The sequence below is a fragment of the Emys orbicularis genome, chromosome 11 (assembly GCF_028017835.1).
Source record: "Emys orbicularis isolate rEmyOrb1 chromosome 11, rEmyOrb1.hap1, whole genome shotgun sequence".
Taxonomy (NCBI): domain Eukaryota; kingdom Metazoa; phylum Chordata; order Testudines; family Emydidae; genus Emys; species Emys orbicularis.
The window spans coordinates 2,666,069-2,682,518 of record NC_088693.1 but is presented as its reverse complement, the minus strand read 5'-3'; the positions used below and the strand labels follow the sequence as shown (position 1 = coordinate 2,682,518).

At 52.3% G+C, this 16,450-nt stretch overlaps 2 protein-coding genes across 2 annotated transcripts in view; one reads left to right on the top strand and one right to left on the bottom strand.

The window, feature by feature from the left end:
* Positions 1 to 456, top strand: part of ARPC2 (actin related protein 2/3 complex subunit 2) — a 33,895-nt gene extending 33,439 nt beyond the window's left edge. The window contains exon 10 of the mRNA XM_065413084.1: positions 21 to 456. Within this exon, the coding sequence (XP_065269156.1) occupies positions 21 to 45 (25 nt within the window). The 3' untranslated portion in view covers positions 46 to 456. The remainder of the gene's footprint in view (positions 1 to 20) is intronic.
* Positions 457 to 2,718: 2,262 nt separating this feature from the next.
* Positions 2,719 to 16,194, bottom strand: LOC135885804 (keratin, type I cytoskeletal 18-like). Its single transcript, XM_065413705.1, has 7 exons — positions 15,760 to 16,194; positions 7,386 to 7,468; positions 5,761 to 5,917; positions 5,465 to 5,629; positions 5,253 to 5,378; positions 4,079 to 4,299; positions 2,719 to 2,740 (listed from the first exon to the last, which is right to left on the bottom strand). Exons 1-7 carry the CDS (start codon positions 16,192 to 16,194, stop codon positions 2,719 to 2,721), a joined length of 1,209 nt encoding a protein of 402 aa, XP_065269777.1.
* Positions 16,195 to 16,450: the final 256 nt, after the last annotated feature.

Genomic DNA, 16,450 nt, shown 5'->3' with positions numbered 1-16,450 from the left:
TGCCCTTCTGCTCCTTACAGGGGGAAGACGTTCTCATCCCGTTAACGCATGGGGTGTGGCGGAGGCCGCCGCTGAAGACAGAAGGCTGGAGCACTTGCTACTTGATAATCGTAGCTTTTAATGTTGCACCTCTCTGGGCTCTTACGGAATACAACCAATCGGGTTCTGTTTTGTACAAGTTTGGGAAGTAATCTGCGGAAACAAGCTGTGCTTGCAAGGACTTACTAGTTCAAAAACAAACCAACCTTAATTCCATTTTGATCAGTTTAATTTCTTTTCTTTTTCTTTTTTCTTTTCCAGCTGTTTTGCTTTGCAATATGTTACTGGTAATGAGTTGCAGTATTTCTTATGAGAATAATGCAATATTAACTTGTTTTCTTCTGAGTATTTGAGTTCAAAACTCCTGTATCTGAAGAAATACTGTTGGGGTTCATTAATAAAGGAGATCTTTCTATCTTAACAGCTTGTGAGAGTTTGGATTGTTATAGAAATTAGACCTGGAAAAGCCCTATGATGTCCCACTTAGCCCGTCCCAGTGATAACATAGGAGTGTTCTCTGCATCCTGGACAGAATGTAGGTTGAACAAGCATTTCTGGTGTAAGCACTTTCACTTGCTTGCAACCTCTTCAAGCTTTTGGGCTGAAATTGGGCAAGGTCAGGCTCAGCCCAGGAGTGAATGTTTTCCAGAGCTCAACCAAAGATGGTTTTGATTTTGAAAAACGGAGGCGAAAGTATTTTCTCCACTGTCATGTGAAATGTGATCCTTGATCAGCTGTGGTGCCACAGCTAACGGTGCTGAATCGTGAACTGCTGCCGGGGGATAGCCCTATAGTGCCCTCTGCTCTTGTGAAAATTGCCTGATGTGTGAAAAGTGAATGGTGTAAACCCTCTGCACATGCTCACTAATACAGTGTGGTCCCTTCCTGCTCTGTGCCGCTGCCCTCTGGGCTCTGCGCACTTGGGTGTAGCTTAGGACAACGTAAAGGGAGCCCTGACTCCAGCATGACGTAGAAAAGTGTGCAGAATTGTGGCCAGGACTCCTGCCTTCGTGGTGATCCCTGCTGTGTGGGTGTTTCACTGTTGCCAGTTGCAGATGCGGGAACACCTCTACCTTCATTTCTTTTTTAAAAAAAAACTAGGCAATTCCATTTAAACAACACAGTGAAGGAGGAAGGCAGGTCGGCCAGCCATGCTAGGTAAGGTTACTGGGGCAGTCCACGGTCTGCTGTCATAGGTGCTCTGTGTTACTTCACACCACCTCTCTCCATAGCACCTTGGATTGCCCTGAGCCCCTGGCTATCCTTCCACTTCCACCCTTCTGTTACATTCAGGTGGAGGGAAATATCAGGACAGTACCGAGGAGATAAACCAAGAATATTCCCTGCAGGCTAAGCCTTCTGAAGAAGACCTCTTGTAGCAGTGTTGGCCTCGGGCTTATCTGATACCAGCTCTCCCCTCTGTGTGTGAAGCTACGGTTTGTTCTCATTCCGTTCATTTTAACAGCACCTAGGAGTATAAGCCTCTCCCATTACAGGTTGTCCTTGTAAGCCGCCTGCGAGTGTCACTGGGTCAGGGACTGTGGGTCACAGTGTGCGTTTGGTTCATGGCTAGAGCGCCCAGGTGCTCGGCTAATAGACTAGGAAAGCGGCTTTGCACCGGAAGGAACAGCAGGCCATGCATGGGGGACCGTGGGAGCAGCCTATGCAAATAGGGCATCAAAGCTGGGCCCATGCAAGTGTCAGCTACGTGGAAGGGCAGAGCCTGAAACAGTCTGGGCCTGTTGTCTCCTACTGGCTATTCCCCAGAGCAGTCATGCCGCTGCTTGTACTGGGCAGGCCAGGGAAAGCCAGCAGCCCCCTGCCTAGAGGAATGCCTTCACTTTTCGGTCCTCTGGGGGCCTTTTCCTGTCACTGGACAAATAAAAGGTGAGTGATTGAAGACTCCCTGGGCAGGGGAAGGGTTGGGGTCCAGCCCAGGAGTAGGATAATGCACCTGGGATTACACTGGGGGAGCCACTGAAGACCCAGAGGGTGACTTGGTGTACGGTAAGAAACCCCTCCACGACCTGAGAAGGTGGGGAGTGGGATCACTTCACTGTTAAAGGTTGTACTTCTCTTCCTTGCTAACCCCCAACTGTAAGGAACCGAGCAGCACCCCAGTTCCCATCTGCACAGCCTCTGTTGCCCATAGTGCTCCAGTATCTCTTGAGGAGGAGACACTTATTTAATGTTCAGGTCTGACAAGGAGGCGGTATCTCCTTCCCCAAAGAGCACGTCCCGCACACAGGCAGCCCCTCAGTCCTGACAGCGGCAGAGCCTAATGCCCAGCCAGATCTTCGCTATTTCACTTAACTACTGGCAGGTACCATCTGTGAGCTGCCTCTCCCCCTAGGAGCTTCCAGCTGCTGGCTTCCTTTGTGCCTTTGCCATGTGTGAGCTAAATGGCGCCTCCCCCACGGGTGTCCGGACAAACCGGAGGTAACAGGAGCCATTGCAAAGTGCTTGGAAGATCTTTATTCAGCAGTATTCCAATCACAGCCGAGCAGACCTCTATAGAAGACAATGCAACCCACACCCCTGGCTTGTTGAATCAGACTAAAAGGAGCTGTAAGTGCAGCAGCGGTAGATCGAGATTTGCCTCTTTACTGAATTACTTCCTCCGATCGCTGCGCAATCACTTTCCCATCCACAATCTCCTGGGTGGTGACCACCACCTTCTTAATGGTCTGCCTCCGGGAGCCTGAGAGAGAAGAGAAAAGGGGTTATTCGACTGGTACCAGACTCCTGCAGCTCCCTTCTGCTCAGATCTGTGCTGCAGAGAAAGGGACTCATGCCAGGGAAGTGCCAGGGGGTGACTTAGGACAGCTGGAGTCACCCAACAACTGCAACCTGGAAGCAAGGCGCTTCAGAGGCTGCAGAGACGAGGGGATTAGCTCAGTGCTCTGGGTGAAGGGTGCTACTACTGGACGGACAGAGGGCTGGGAGGCCTTTGTGGAAGCATTAGCTGCTAGTCCAACGGGCCAATGCACCAATGTGCTGCTTCTCAGATGACCGAACTGAGCCAGCCTGCTGCTCCATCTCCCACTGCAGAGTGCCTCCTTTGGGTGCCCTTTCCCCTACCATGTTTTCTGGAGTGGATGGGCAGTGGTTTTACTCCAAACATGCCAGGCCTGGAACTCTACTTTCAAACAGGACAGAAGACCAAGGCTGAAGGACACGGCCGCATTGGTAGAAAAGGAACAGTAGCAAGATAAGAGGACACAGTTCTGGCACGTTGAGCGTGATAACACAGGAAGCTTGCAAGCAGATTGGTGCCAGGGCACACCTGTACAGCGAAGAAGGTTGCTCTCCAGCTAGCTAGCGCCCCTACGCTAATGGCACCACCCGGGGTCACTTACCTGTGCTGGCTGGATTCAGCAGTTCCTCTCTGCAAACACAAAACATGGCAGCGTTTGTGATATCCCTGTCCCGGGGGGGAGGAGGTGATTTGCTTACAGTGGGCACCTCTCCCTGAACAGCCCTGGGCAACTGTAGTGACCCATGGGATTTGCATGTCTTTTGTTGCTTCCTCTCTTCATAGCAGCTGTTATGAATACAGTCTCTGCCTGGTAACTAAGGCTTGCAAAGGAACAGCATGGATCCATTACATGGGCTAAAAAAACCCGTGCTCCACTCCCTCCTGCTCTGGGCAACGCCTTTCCACCAGGTGCATGAGGTAGAAAAGGAATCCTGGTCCACTGACGGAGCTCCAGTCTCTCAGCCAAGGGCACTGGGCTATCTTTTCCTAGCCAAAAGTGCAGGTAAAGAAGCCCCATCAGTGCAATGTCGGCCGATCAGAGACCACACCCCAGCCAGTGCTGATTTCACCCTGCATCCGGCAAGGAGACCGATAAAGCACGGCGCGGGAGCTGGCAGGACAAAGCGGTCTGGGATTCGGTCAATCGGCCCTGAACAGGAGGAGGAAGACCCCATATCTGGTGACAGAACGGGAGCAGAGAAACTAGAGAGTGACTTCCAAGGGTCGGTAGCGCCCCAAAGCCAGCTGGATAGAGGGAGAGCAATGGCCCCGTGCGGTTACCTGTCTATCACTCCCTCAATCAGCTGGCTGTATTGACTGATCTCATTCTCCAGCTTGCTCTTCACATCCAGCAGGGCTTCGTAGTCCCGGGCCTGCCGCTCCAGGTCCGCCCGGCAGGCGGCCAGCTCCTCCTGCAGCTTGGCGATGACATGATTGAGGTGCGCCAGCTGGTCGTTGTAGCGGGCTTCTGTGTTCTCCAAAGTGTTCTCCAGGGTTTCCACCTGGATAGGAGCAGGGCCCAGAGCAAATTACCTGGCAGCCTGTGTGCAACTTACTCACGGATCTCAATGCAATCGCTAGGCCATGGGGGCCTGCATCAGCCCAGGAACCCTTGGGAGCCTGCACCAGCCCATGGATGTGGAACTCTACCACAGGGCAATATGGGGAGGGACCAAGGCACCCAACGCGTCCTAGGACTTGGACGGCCTGACGTGCAGCTCCACTTGAGCTCCCACCAGTCTGAGGCAGGTGCCCGGTGTCCTTCAGAAGGTGCCTTTTCCTTCCCTTGCCATTAATGCTCCGATCCGACCTAGGCTCACCCCATAATTTGGGCACTTAGTTTACTGGTCTCTCCACAAGCATGTGTGTAGTCCGTGCTCTCCGGACTGTTGCATCTGAGCAAGGGACGAGACCAGGATCCCAGCAGTTAGGGGGAAGTCTGGCCAGTAGAGCCTCCATCTCCGCTGGAGCTGGTATGTGGTGGGCTGCTCGCCCTGTGACGGTGTCGCTGGCATTAGGACCGGCTCACTTGGTGCCTAAGGGTTACAGCAGGGTCCCCTTTCCAGGCTACGGCATGGCTCTTGCTAAGGGTTAGTGGGCCTGTAACCAGAGAGATGGACGCAGCGATCCGTTTCAGGTCGGGCCTGCAAGGACTCGGGGGAGAAGACATGGCAGATGCTTCCTCCTGGGACATGTAACTCAGTCCCTCCTCTACCTGGCTCACGGCACAGCTTTAGGAGATGGGCAATAAGAGTGAAAGCCTCTTTCCTTAGGAAGGACGTGAGGTTCACTGGGAGAGGGAAGAACCCAGCCCCACCCAGGAGTGGGTCTTGGGCGGTTTTTTCCCCCATCTCAAACTCCTGCTTCCTCAGACTGCAGGAGGAGAACATTGCCCTGCCAGGGAAGCAGCACATGCTGCCAGGAACAGAGCTGGGGGAAAGCAGGGTCTCATCACCATTTTCTGGAGGGTCTGGCGTTCGATCTCCAGGCCCTGAAGCTGCCGACGCAGCTCACTCAGCTCGCTCTTGGCTTCCTCCAGGGCTTGGGTGTTCACGTTAGCTTCCTGGGACAGCGTGTCGAACTATGGGAAAGGAGAGGGACACCATGGTTATGCCAGAGACCATCATGGTGCGGGGTCGCAGCCGCTCTCCTCGGTTCTCCCCTCACCTTGGCCTTGTACCAGCTCTCGGCATCGTCCCGGTTCTGCTCGGCCACTTTCTCGTACTGCTTCCGGATCTGGGCGATGCTCTCACTCAGCTCCTGCCTCTTTGGGTTATCCACCTCCACGGTCACGTCGGAGTTAGCAATCAGTGCCCTGAGGGCCTCCGCTTCCTACAGAGGGTAACGGGGTGTTAGCTGCTCCCAGTCCTGCGCTGGTTGCCCCCAAGCGCCGTCACCCCAGTCAAAGCACGGCCAAGCCAGCCACGTTCCCACACCGCCAGCTGCCCCTGGCCAGCCTTTACCTCCTTGTGGCTCTTGCGCAGGTGGGCGAGTTCCTCCTTGAGCCCCTCCAGCTCCGCCTCCTGCTTCATGCGCAGGAAGCTGGTGTCCTCCATGATCTTGCGCAGCCCCTGGGTGTCCTTCTGCACGCTGTCGCAGCCGGCCTGCTCTGCTTCCAGCCTGGGAAGAGGAAGGGGAGAGGTCAGACCCTGCCAGCGGGCGGAGGGGCGGGTTTCAGGCACATTGCGTTGCAAGCACTGGCTTTTCTGACTGCAGGAAGCTTTCTTGGATCAAGCCAAGGACGAGTTAACCCAGCAAGGCGTGAGTAACGCTGGAGCCTGCAGCTTCAGACACGTCCCAATTCCAGGGTGAGGGGCGCAATAGAAATGCGGACAGACCCTTTCAAAGCACTGATGTGACCAGTAGTCTGGAAAACACCAGCCGCCTTAGCGACACGTAGGGGAGGAACCTTCGAACTCGGCAAGGCAAGTTGCTTTGTGAAAGTTCTGGGCATGATGGTTAAAGGCAGCAGGAAGTGGATTTGTCCCGCCCTCCAAAAGGGATGGTGAGGGAAGCCACCAAGCCAGACCCAGGACTAGCAGATCTTACAAAGAAAGGCTTCAGCGTTAAACACGTTCAGTCCTGTGGGGGGAAGGCAGCGAGGAGTGTAGGAAAGGGACGGGGGGGCTGGCACCCAGAGAGCCTGAAGCTAGTGGAGGCCGCCGTGAGCAACTTCTCCCAGCATCAGCATCCAGGGCAGACGCTGAGCACCTGTCCTGCACCTCTGTGTAACAGGGCGCCCTACCGGGAAGTAGCTCCTCTCTGGCGCACTGGCCCGTTGGAAATACCCTCTAATTCCAGAGGGCAACGCTAATTCAGGGGCTTGCTTCTGTTTCCTCCCCCCGTTGAGCTGCTGGTCAAGGGAAACCATGCCCCGACGTGTCCCAAGCCTCTGTTTGCCGGACGCTGGGAATGGGCGACAGGGGCTGGATCACTTGCTGATTCCCTGTTCTGTTCATTCCCTCTGGGGCACCTGGCATTGGCCACTGTCGGCAGACAGGATACTGGGCTGGATGGACCATTGGTCTGACCCAGTCTGGCTGTTCTTACGTGTTTGGGAGACCAGCAAGGGAAACCAGGTTCTCCGCCCTGCATTGTAGCAGGAATCCACTCCCACCTTTCTAGACTGACACTGTGCACCTGCCAAGTGGGGCAAGGTGCCCTGGATTCCAGCTTGATGCTAGGCGAAGTGACTGGAAGAAAGAGGGAGGAGTTAGAAGTGGACATGTACTTAGCGTTCAACCACATGGAGTTGCTCCAGGGAAGAAATGTGGGGATCAGAATTAAGAGTCAGATTTCAAGGCCAGAAGGGATCGTTGACTATCTACTCTGACCTCCCACATCGCACAGGGCAGAGAATTTCACCTAGTAACTTGGGAAGTTGTCCTGTGCATGCGTTTTAATGCTTGGGCAATGCACTTGTTACAAAACCCCAGGGACAGAGCTCAGCTCTGAGAAGTTTGGCCGCAGTAGTGGATTGCTACAGGTTCACAGCCGTTGAGTGGGTCTGTTTCCCCAGTCGGGGGGAGCATCTTCTGCTCTACGCACAGCTCAAGCGGCTAGTAGCAGGGGGAGTGAGGCGACCTACTTGACCTTGAAGTCATCGGCCGCCAGCCTGGCATTATCGATTTGCAGCAGCAGCTTGGCATTGTCCATGTTGAGATCCTCCACCTGCAAGAGAGGCAAGGGACTTCAGGTGGGGATGCTAAAGCGATACGTATACTTCCCCCCCCCCCCCCCCCCCACCTCTCCACAGAGAGGTCTTACAGCTGAGGAACCCAGCTGCAGAGAAGTTAAAGTCCATCACCGCGTGTCTGTCCCTTAGAGAGACAGGCCAAAGGTAGGATCTTGGGACTCGACCTGCCGTCCTAGCGTCAGCTCTGCAGATTCCCTCTGGGTCTTACATCACTTAAGGCCAGTTGTACTGAGGTGCTGAGCGCCCTGCTGATGTCAGCGAGAGCTGTAGGGGCTCTGTATCTCTCAAGTCAAGCCCCTAATCTCTGGGCCTGGCTTTCTGCTCGCCCGGGTATGCGGCGATCAATAGAACATGAAGCTCTTTGAAGGGGAACAGGCCCCTACCATAGATTAAGGCCAGAAGGGATGATTAGATCTAGTCTGATCAATGCTATGTCTTTATTATTCCCCATCTCCATAAGCCTGCCCACTCCCAGACTTCCTCCTTCCCGTGCACATGCTGATCCAGATTCCTATAGGGCAGGCACCCGTCCACTCCGTATGCAGTGCTGCCCACAGCTGCAGTGTGCACGGATGCTCGTTGAAAATATCCATTTGAAACCCTGGCCTCCCTCAGGCTGCCCCGGTCCCACTCCCAGTCACCCTGTCCATCCCCCACATTCCCATCCCTTGCACTTGTCCTCTGCCAGTTCTTCCCCCCAACAGCAAGTCTGAGCCACCTGGTCATTCCCCAGGTACAGTAACCTGGTGCTTGTATAACCCCTTGTTATTATCTGCTAAGCACCTCCCAGGCCTTGATTTTCACCACCCCTCGAAGGCAGGGCAGGGCTAGTGTCCCCCTTTCAAAGAGGGAGAACAGGGGTATAGATATCCCAGGTCCCAGGGAGTGGAGCAGGGAATTGAGCCCAGGTTGGAAAAACCCCAGGCCTGAACCACTGGGCCGTCCTTCCAACTCCTGCCATTGTGGTCTCTAAGTGACATGATATTAGATGATACACACCCACCCCTGCAGGGCCAATCAGGGGGGGCGGGGGGGCAGGAGAGCCATTGAGCCTGGGCCTCAAATGTAGACACTGGTTAATTTTTTGGCATTTGACAAGTTTCACAACTTGTTTTTATGCACATCCCTATCAGACCAAAATGTAACACTCTCAGCGTAGCGCTGCAAATTTAAGCAAATGAGAGGTGATTTGGTAAAAGACGTAATTTTTTTTTGTTAACTGATGTAGATTGTCATATTAGAGTTAAAAATGTTCATAAATATTAATAAAAATATATTGGTTCTGATGGCACAAGATTAGACCATGTCATCTTTTATTTTTATTATGGCTGGGGGGCCTCAAAAGCTGGAAGTGGCCCAGGCCTCTTTGGCCCTCTGAGAGGGCCTGCACCCCTGCAGTGCCCTTATCTCAGCCTTGATCCCCTCTTCAGCTTAGCTCCTCCTGAAACAAGTTCAGACCTGGCAGCTCAAGTGCACAAGGAACCTGCCAGTGGGTTTCATGTTTCAGAAACTGGCACATTTGCAAAGCAAAACAAGGCGTTTGTTTGCCCCACGGGGCTCTTTGAGCCACCGGGTTGGGTTACAGCAAAGTCAAGCCAAGGGCAGGTGGCTGCATTGTCGCCGGGGGAGACGCTGTACTTTGCAGCCCGTGGGGAAGCAGGGCAGAGGGCATCTCTTCCCTGGACCCCAGTAGCGTCTAGTCAGATCGCCGAGGCACGTTCCAGGGAGGAGAATTTAACTGGGACGGAAGATCCAGCTGCTAGCAGCGGCACTTCCGTGGAAGCACCTGAAAACAAGCTGCTTTCTGCTGTCTGGGCTGGATCCAGAGCTCCTTCGAATCCATGGAGGCCATTGAGCCATGGACCTACACTGCTGTTCCAAGAAGAGTCCTCAACTTCCCGAGCAAGCCGCTGTGTTTCAGCGCCACCTGTCTAGCCCCCCCCCCCCCATTCAGACACCTGGCCAGGTTCCCTCTCTTGAGTTGGCATAATCAGAAGCTGGCAAAGCAAGATACAACTGCAGCGTTTCACCCAGAAGCAGCTGCATTTCAGGGGTGGGGGGAAACAATCCCCGTGTCTTGGGAGCCCCACTGAGAGGGAGGGGCTGGCTGTCTCCATGGAGCTCATGGCAGGATCAGAGACCCATTGAGGTAGAAGACAGCACAGCCAGTGCAAGATTAGGTCTGTCAGAGGTACCCCCGCTTCCATATGGCAATGATTGAGGAGTCTGATGGGAGACAGAACAGAGGTCTCGCCCTTCCAGGCAGTTCTCTGCTGGCCAAGAGACAGACTTGGAGGGCCTCAAACTCAGCAGCTAGAGGAGTGGACTGACTTTCAGGGGTGCTGCGCACCCACTTCTCACTGAAGGCAGCAGGTGCTCAGGTCCTCTGGACCGAGACTCGGCCACGTCTATTCCAGGGGGAGATTTTCAAACGTGCTCGAGGGACTTTGCCACTAGGGCCCACGTGCCTAAGTCTCTTGGGTGCTGTTGAAAATCCTCCCTGGGTGCTTTACTTTGAACACAAGCTTGAACGTTGTGGCCTTTCTGGACCAGTCGTTAGACATTTAAAGCGAGTCAGCCCTGCCCCCTACAGGTGGAAATGATTCGCCTTTTGCTAATAGTTCGCTGGGTTTGGTTTTTTAAAGGCATTTCCGATGGCCCCAGTGCATTCCCTCTAATATTCCTGTCAGAAATAGACGGTTCCGCCTTCCCATTTATAAATGCAGCAGGAAAGGGGCTGGGAGGAGGGGAAGGTCCCTTGCTTCTCTACTGGACTGGGACACAAATATTAAAACAAATAACCCACCCAGCCCAAATTGGATGCTCTTGTTTTCCAGCTAGAAGTCTCAGTGAGGGGTGGACTTTACAGACTGCAATATACAGGGATCCTTCACCTATCACCAAAATGCAGCCACTTCGGGGGTGGCACAGTTTGGGACAGGAAAAGGAGGAGAACATTGTGTGTAATGGAAACTGGGGCGGGGGGGGGGGGGGGAGAATCTGGAGAAGCTGAGCTTAGTGGCCAGCGTTGCAACTGGTGCTGGACAGCCAGGCTAACAACCTTAGCCTTGTAAGAAGCGCCATGAGATGCTGAGTGCCAAGACTTCTGAAGGAACGCCTGTGAAATTGCAGAACTACTAACAGTGGTGTGTAACCTGTCACTTCAATCAGCCTATGGACCAGAGGACAGGCAGATAGCAAATATAACACCAATTTTTTAAAAAGCCTCCAGAGGTGATCCTGGCAATTTCAGGCTGGTTAGCCTAACTTCAGTACCAGACAAATTGGTTGAAAGTGTAGTAAAGAACAGAATTATCAGACACAGAGATGAACACGATATGATGGGGAAAAGTCAACACAGCTTTTGTAGAGGGAAATCCTGCTTCATCAAGCTATTGGGATTCTTTGAGGGAGTGAGCAAACATGAATATGGGTGACCCAGTGCATCTAGTGTACTTGGACTTTCAGAAAGCCTTTGACAAGGTCCCTCAAAGGCTCTTAGGCAATGTAAGCAGACGTGGATAAGAGGGAAGGTCCTCTCATGGATCAGTAACTGGTTACAAGATAGGAAACCAAGGGTAGGAATAAATAGTCAGTTTTCACCATGGAAAGAGGTAAATAGTGGTGCCCCCCAGGGGTCTGTACTGGAACCAGTCCTATTCAACATATTCATAAATGATCTGGAAAAAAGGGGTAAAACAGTGAGGTGGCAAAGTTTGCAGATGATACAAAATTAATCCAGCTGAAGGTGACCACGCAGAGTTACAAAGGGATCTCAGAAAACTGGGCAACAAAATGGCGGATGTAATTCAATGTTGATAAATGCAAAGTAATGCACATTGGAAAACATAATCCCAACTATACATATAAAATGATGGGATCTAAATTAGTTACCACTCAAGAAAGAGACCTTGGTGCCATTGTGAATAGTTCTCTGAAAACATCTGTTCAGCGTGCAGCAGCAATCAAAAAAATTAAATGTCATTAGGAAAGGGATAGATCGTAAGATAGAAAGTATCATAGTGCCCCTATATAAATCCATAGTACGCCCACTCCTGTCATAGCACATGCAGTTTGAGTTGCCCCATCTCAAAAAAAAAAAATAGAATTGGGAAGAGTACGGAAAAGGGCAACAGAAATGATAAGGGGGATGGAACAGCTTCCGTGTGAGCAGAGATTAAAAAGACTGGGACTGTTCAGTTTAGGAAAGAGATGACACGGGGGAACTGATAGAGGTCTTCAGAACCATGAATGATGTGGAGAAAGTGAATCAAGAAGTGTTATTTACTCCTTCACTTAACACACAAATTGGGGTCACCCAATTAAATTAATAGGCAGCAGGTTTAAAACAAACACAAGGCCAAATGCACAGTCAACCTGTGGAACTCCTTGCCAGGGGATGGTGTGAAGACCAACAGTATAACTGGGTTCAAAAAAGAACTAGAGAAGTTCCTGGAGGACAGGTCCATCAATGGCTGTTAGCCAGGATGGGCAGGGACACAGTCCCACGCTCTGAGTGTCCCTATTTACCTTAACAAAGAGAAGGTTAAGGGATGACTTGGTTACAGTCGATAAATACCTACATGGAGAACCAACATTTAATAATGGGCTCTTGGAGCTAGCAGAGAAAGGAGACGATCCAATGGCTCGAAGCCGAAGCTAGACAAATTCAGGCTGGAAAGAAGGCGTAAATTTGTAACCACGAGGGTAATTAACGATTGGAACAATTTGCCCAAGGCCATGGTGGGATTCCAGACTGGCTGCTCTTCCCAAAGAGCTGTTCTAGGAATGACCAGGGGGCAGTTCTCTGGCCTGGGCCGTGCAGCGAGACCGTAATGGTCCCTTCTGGCCTTTGAATTTATGTCTATATTCAGGGAATACAGTGACCCTGAATTCAGCTTGATTCCCGGGTCTGCTGAAACCCACAGGGCGTGTCCAGATCCTTGTTCACACTGTTTGGGCAGATGCCGAGATCTGTACAGATACAGGGAATCCGGATCTAGGCGCCTTTGTTTACTCTCAGAAGGCTAATAATGGAGAGAGAGAAAAACACACGTAGGTTTGGCAGCTTGAGCAGAAGCAACTGTTTAACCAGCAGCCCCAAGAGACTGCCAAAAGCAGGGGGAGGGGGAAGAGAGCCGCCTCGAGGCCAGCTAGGCAGTGCTGTAGGGACAGCTGGCCCAGGCAAGGCCAGCTGCACTGAACAGGTATGTTCAGACTCTAGAGGACAAGGGATTTCATTTCAGCAGCTCCAGAAGCCCCAGAAGCTACTCTCTGCAGGCACTTCATTCTCCTCTCCCCTGCCTGGCTGGTTGAGTTGGAAACAGGAGGGAGTAACCACCAGGGGATCCGCTGATGACTTTCAAACCTGAAGAGATTCACTGAGCCACAGACAAAGCAGCAGCTGCAGTTCACCGGCGCAAGGGGCTCCTGATAGATCAGCCCCTGAGCTCCCAGTTTTCAAAACAGGGTGGTTTTGGGGGCATCACTTGAGACCTCAAAAGAGGCCTGGTTTTTAGAAGGTGGGTGCTTCGCATAGTCTGAAAGCATCAGGTCTCTTCCAGGCATCCATAAACGAAGGACTCTAACATCACCACTGAAAATTTAAGCCTAAATAGCCCCCTGACCTTTCACAGCACCCCCATCTGCTGTCGACAAAGGGCAGCAGGGCTGGAGCGTTAGAGGGGAGAAAGGAAAGAGGACTGAGCTGCACAGAGTTGTATCCTTGCTCAAGGTCCTACATCTTACTGGAGTATTGCTGGCTGGGGCTAGGCCAGGCCTGCAGCCAATTGTGAGCGCGCAGGGGCAGGAACCCTCTTGGTTCTGCACATGTTTCCACAGAACTTGGTAGTGGGGAATAAGAAGCTTTTGGAATTTGGGGTTCCTGCCCCCCATTACATGAGACCTAAAGGGCCAGGTTCCAGCATGCCTCCCTGGTGTTTCTTGCGGATTAGGGCAAACGGATGTGGCACCAGCAAGGTGGGGCTACAGGGCATGACCCTTCTCCCGAAATTGACACCCAGGTCGGATAAGCTTCCTGCACGAACTGGGTGTGTCTGTCTGTCCCCTTGCACCCTCAGATCTCTCTTCCCCAGCTCCGGTCTCGCCTTGGCAGGCTAAGGGCGGGCCAGAGGCTCTGGCTCCCCAGGGAGGGGGTGAGGCAGCCAGCGCAGACAAGAAGAAGACTGATTCCCTCTGCCCTGTTTCTAAGCTTAACATAAGAACATAAGAAAGGCCGTACTGGGTCAGACCAAAGGTCCATCTAGCCCAGTATCTGTCTACCGACAGTGGCCAATGCCAGGTGCCCCAGAGGGAGTGAACCTAACAGGCAATGATCAAGTGATCTCTCTCCTGCCATCCATCTCCATCCTCTGACGAACAGAGGCTAGGGACACCATTCTTACCCATCCTGGCTAATAGCCATTTATGGACTTAGCCACCATGAATTTATCCAGTCCCCTTTTAAACATTGTTATAGTCCTAGCCTTCACAACCTCCTCAGGTAAGGAGTTCCACAAGTTGACTGTGCGCTGCGTGAAGAAGAAGTTCCTTTTATTTGTTTTAAACCTGCTGCCTATTAATTTCTTTTGGTGACCCCTAGTTCTTGTATTATGGGAATAAGTAAATAACTTTTCCTTATCCACTTTCTCAACATCACTCATGATTTTATATACCTCTATCATGTCCCCCCTTAGTCTTCTCTTTTCCAAACTGAAGAGTCCTAGCCTTTTTAATCTTTCCTCATATGGGACCCTCTCTAAACCCTTAATCATTTTAGTTGCTCTTTTCTGAACCTTTTCTAGTGCTAGAATATCTTTTTTGAGGTGAGGAGACCACATCTGTACACAGTATTCGAGATGTGGGCATACCATGGATTTATATAAGGGCAATAATATATTCTCAGTCTTATTCTCTATCCCCTTTTTAATGATTCCTAACATCCTGTTTGCTTTTTTGACCACCTCTGCACACTGCGTGGACATCTTTAGAGAACTATCCACGATGACGCCAAGATCTTTTTCCTGACTCGTTGTAGCTAAATTAGCCCCCATCATATTGTATGTATAGTTGGGGTTATTTTTTCCAATGTGCATTACTTTACATTTATCCACATTAAATTTCATTTGCCATTTTGCTGCCCAATCACTTAGTTTTGTGAGATCTTTTTGAAGTTCTTCACAATCTGCTTTGGTCTTAACTATCTTGAGTAGTTTAGTATCATCTGCAAACTTTGCCACCTCACTGTTTACCCCTTTCTCCAGATCATTTATGAATAAATTGAATAGGATTGGTCCTAGGACTGACCCTTGGGGAACACCACTAGTTACCCCTCTCCAGTCTGAGAATTTACCATTAATTCCTACCCTGTCCTTTAACCAGTTCTCAATCCATGAAAGGACCTTCCCTTTTATCCCATGACAGCTTAATTTACGTAAGAGCCTTTGGTGAGGGACCTTGTCAAAGGCTTTCTGGAAATCTAAGTACACTATGTCCACCGGATCCCCCTTGTCCACATGTTTGTTGACCCCTTCAAAGAACTCTAATAGATTAGTAAGACACGATTTCCCTTTACAGAAACCATGTTGACTATTGCTCAAGAGTTTATGTTTTTCTAGGTGTCTGACAATTTTGTTCTTTACTATTGTTTCAACTAATTTGCCCGGTACCGACGTTAGACTTACCGGTCTGTAATTGCCGGGATCACCCCTAGAGCCCTTTTTAAATATTGGCGTTACATTAGCTAACTTCCAGTCATTGGGTACCGAAGCCGATTTAAAGGACAGGTTACAAACCTTAGTTAATAGTTCCGCAACTTCACATTTGAGTTCTTTCAGAACTCTTGGGTGAATGCCATCTGGTCCCGGTGACTTGTTAATGTTGAGTTTATCAATTAATTCCAAAACCTCCTCTAGTGATACTTCAATCTGTGACAGTTCCTCAGATTTGTCACCTACAAAAGCCAGCTCAGGTTTGGGAATCTCCCTGACATCCTCAGCCGTGAAGACTGAAGCAAAGAATCCATTTAGTTTCTCCGCAATGACTTTATCATCTTTAAGCGCTCCTTTTGTATTTTCATCGTCAAGGGGCCCCAGCTTAAGGAAGGGGTGACTGGGCAGGGGACACAGGGCAGCCCCCTTAGCCCCATTTCACTGGGGACTGCCAGCAGCAAGGCCCCTGCCCTGTCCAGGGCATGGGGCGGCAGCAGCATCCCCAGAGCCTGGCAGCTCAGGGCCCCCCCCACCACCCACCCCCGGCTGGGCCCTACCTGCTTGCGCAGCTCCTCCAGGGGCCGCTCACAGGCCTCCCAGTCCCGCTGGCCGGCGCCCCGGCGGGCCCGCACCTGGGCGATCTCCTCCTCCAGCGCCCGGTTGGCCGCCTCCAGCCCCCGCACCCGCTGCAGGTAGCCGGCTAGGCGCTCGTTCAGCCCCTGCAGCGCCTCCTGCTGGCTGCCGGCCCACAGCGAGTCCAGGTTGGCGCGCAGGCCGGGCAGCAGCGCCTGCAGGCGGGACCCCGAGACCCGCGGCTCCGAGCCGCCCGCGCCCCCGTACATGCTGCCGGCCGAGAAGCCGGGCCACGGGCGGGGCGACCCGGCCAGGGAGCTGCTGCGGGATCGGGACATGCTGCGGGCTGCCCGCTCCCGGGGCGCCCCCGCCGCTATTTCTACCTGGGCCGCTGCATTATTCAGGAGCCTCATTTGCATGCACAGGTAGAGGCCGGCCAATGGAAGGCGCCGCTGCAGACCACGCCCCCGGCAAGGGGGTGGAGCTATGCTAATGAGGGTGGGGACAGCGATGGGGCTGGTGCCGCCTGATGGATGGCCTCAGGTGAGTCCGGTTGGGCGGGGCTAGGCTTATTGTTGGGGGCGGGGTTATGGTAATCGATGATCTGGGGCGGGGCTAGGCTAATATGCCCCTATTTTTAGGTGCTGGCGGCTGCGGGGCTCGAACTCCGTCTGT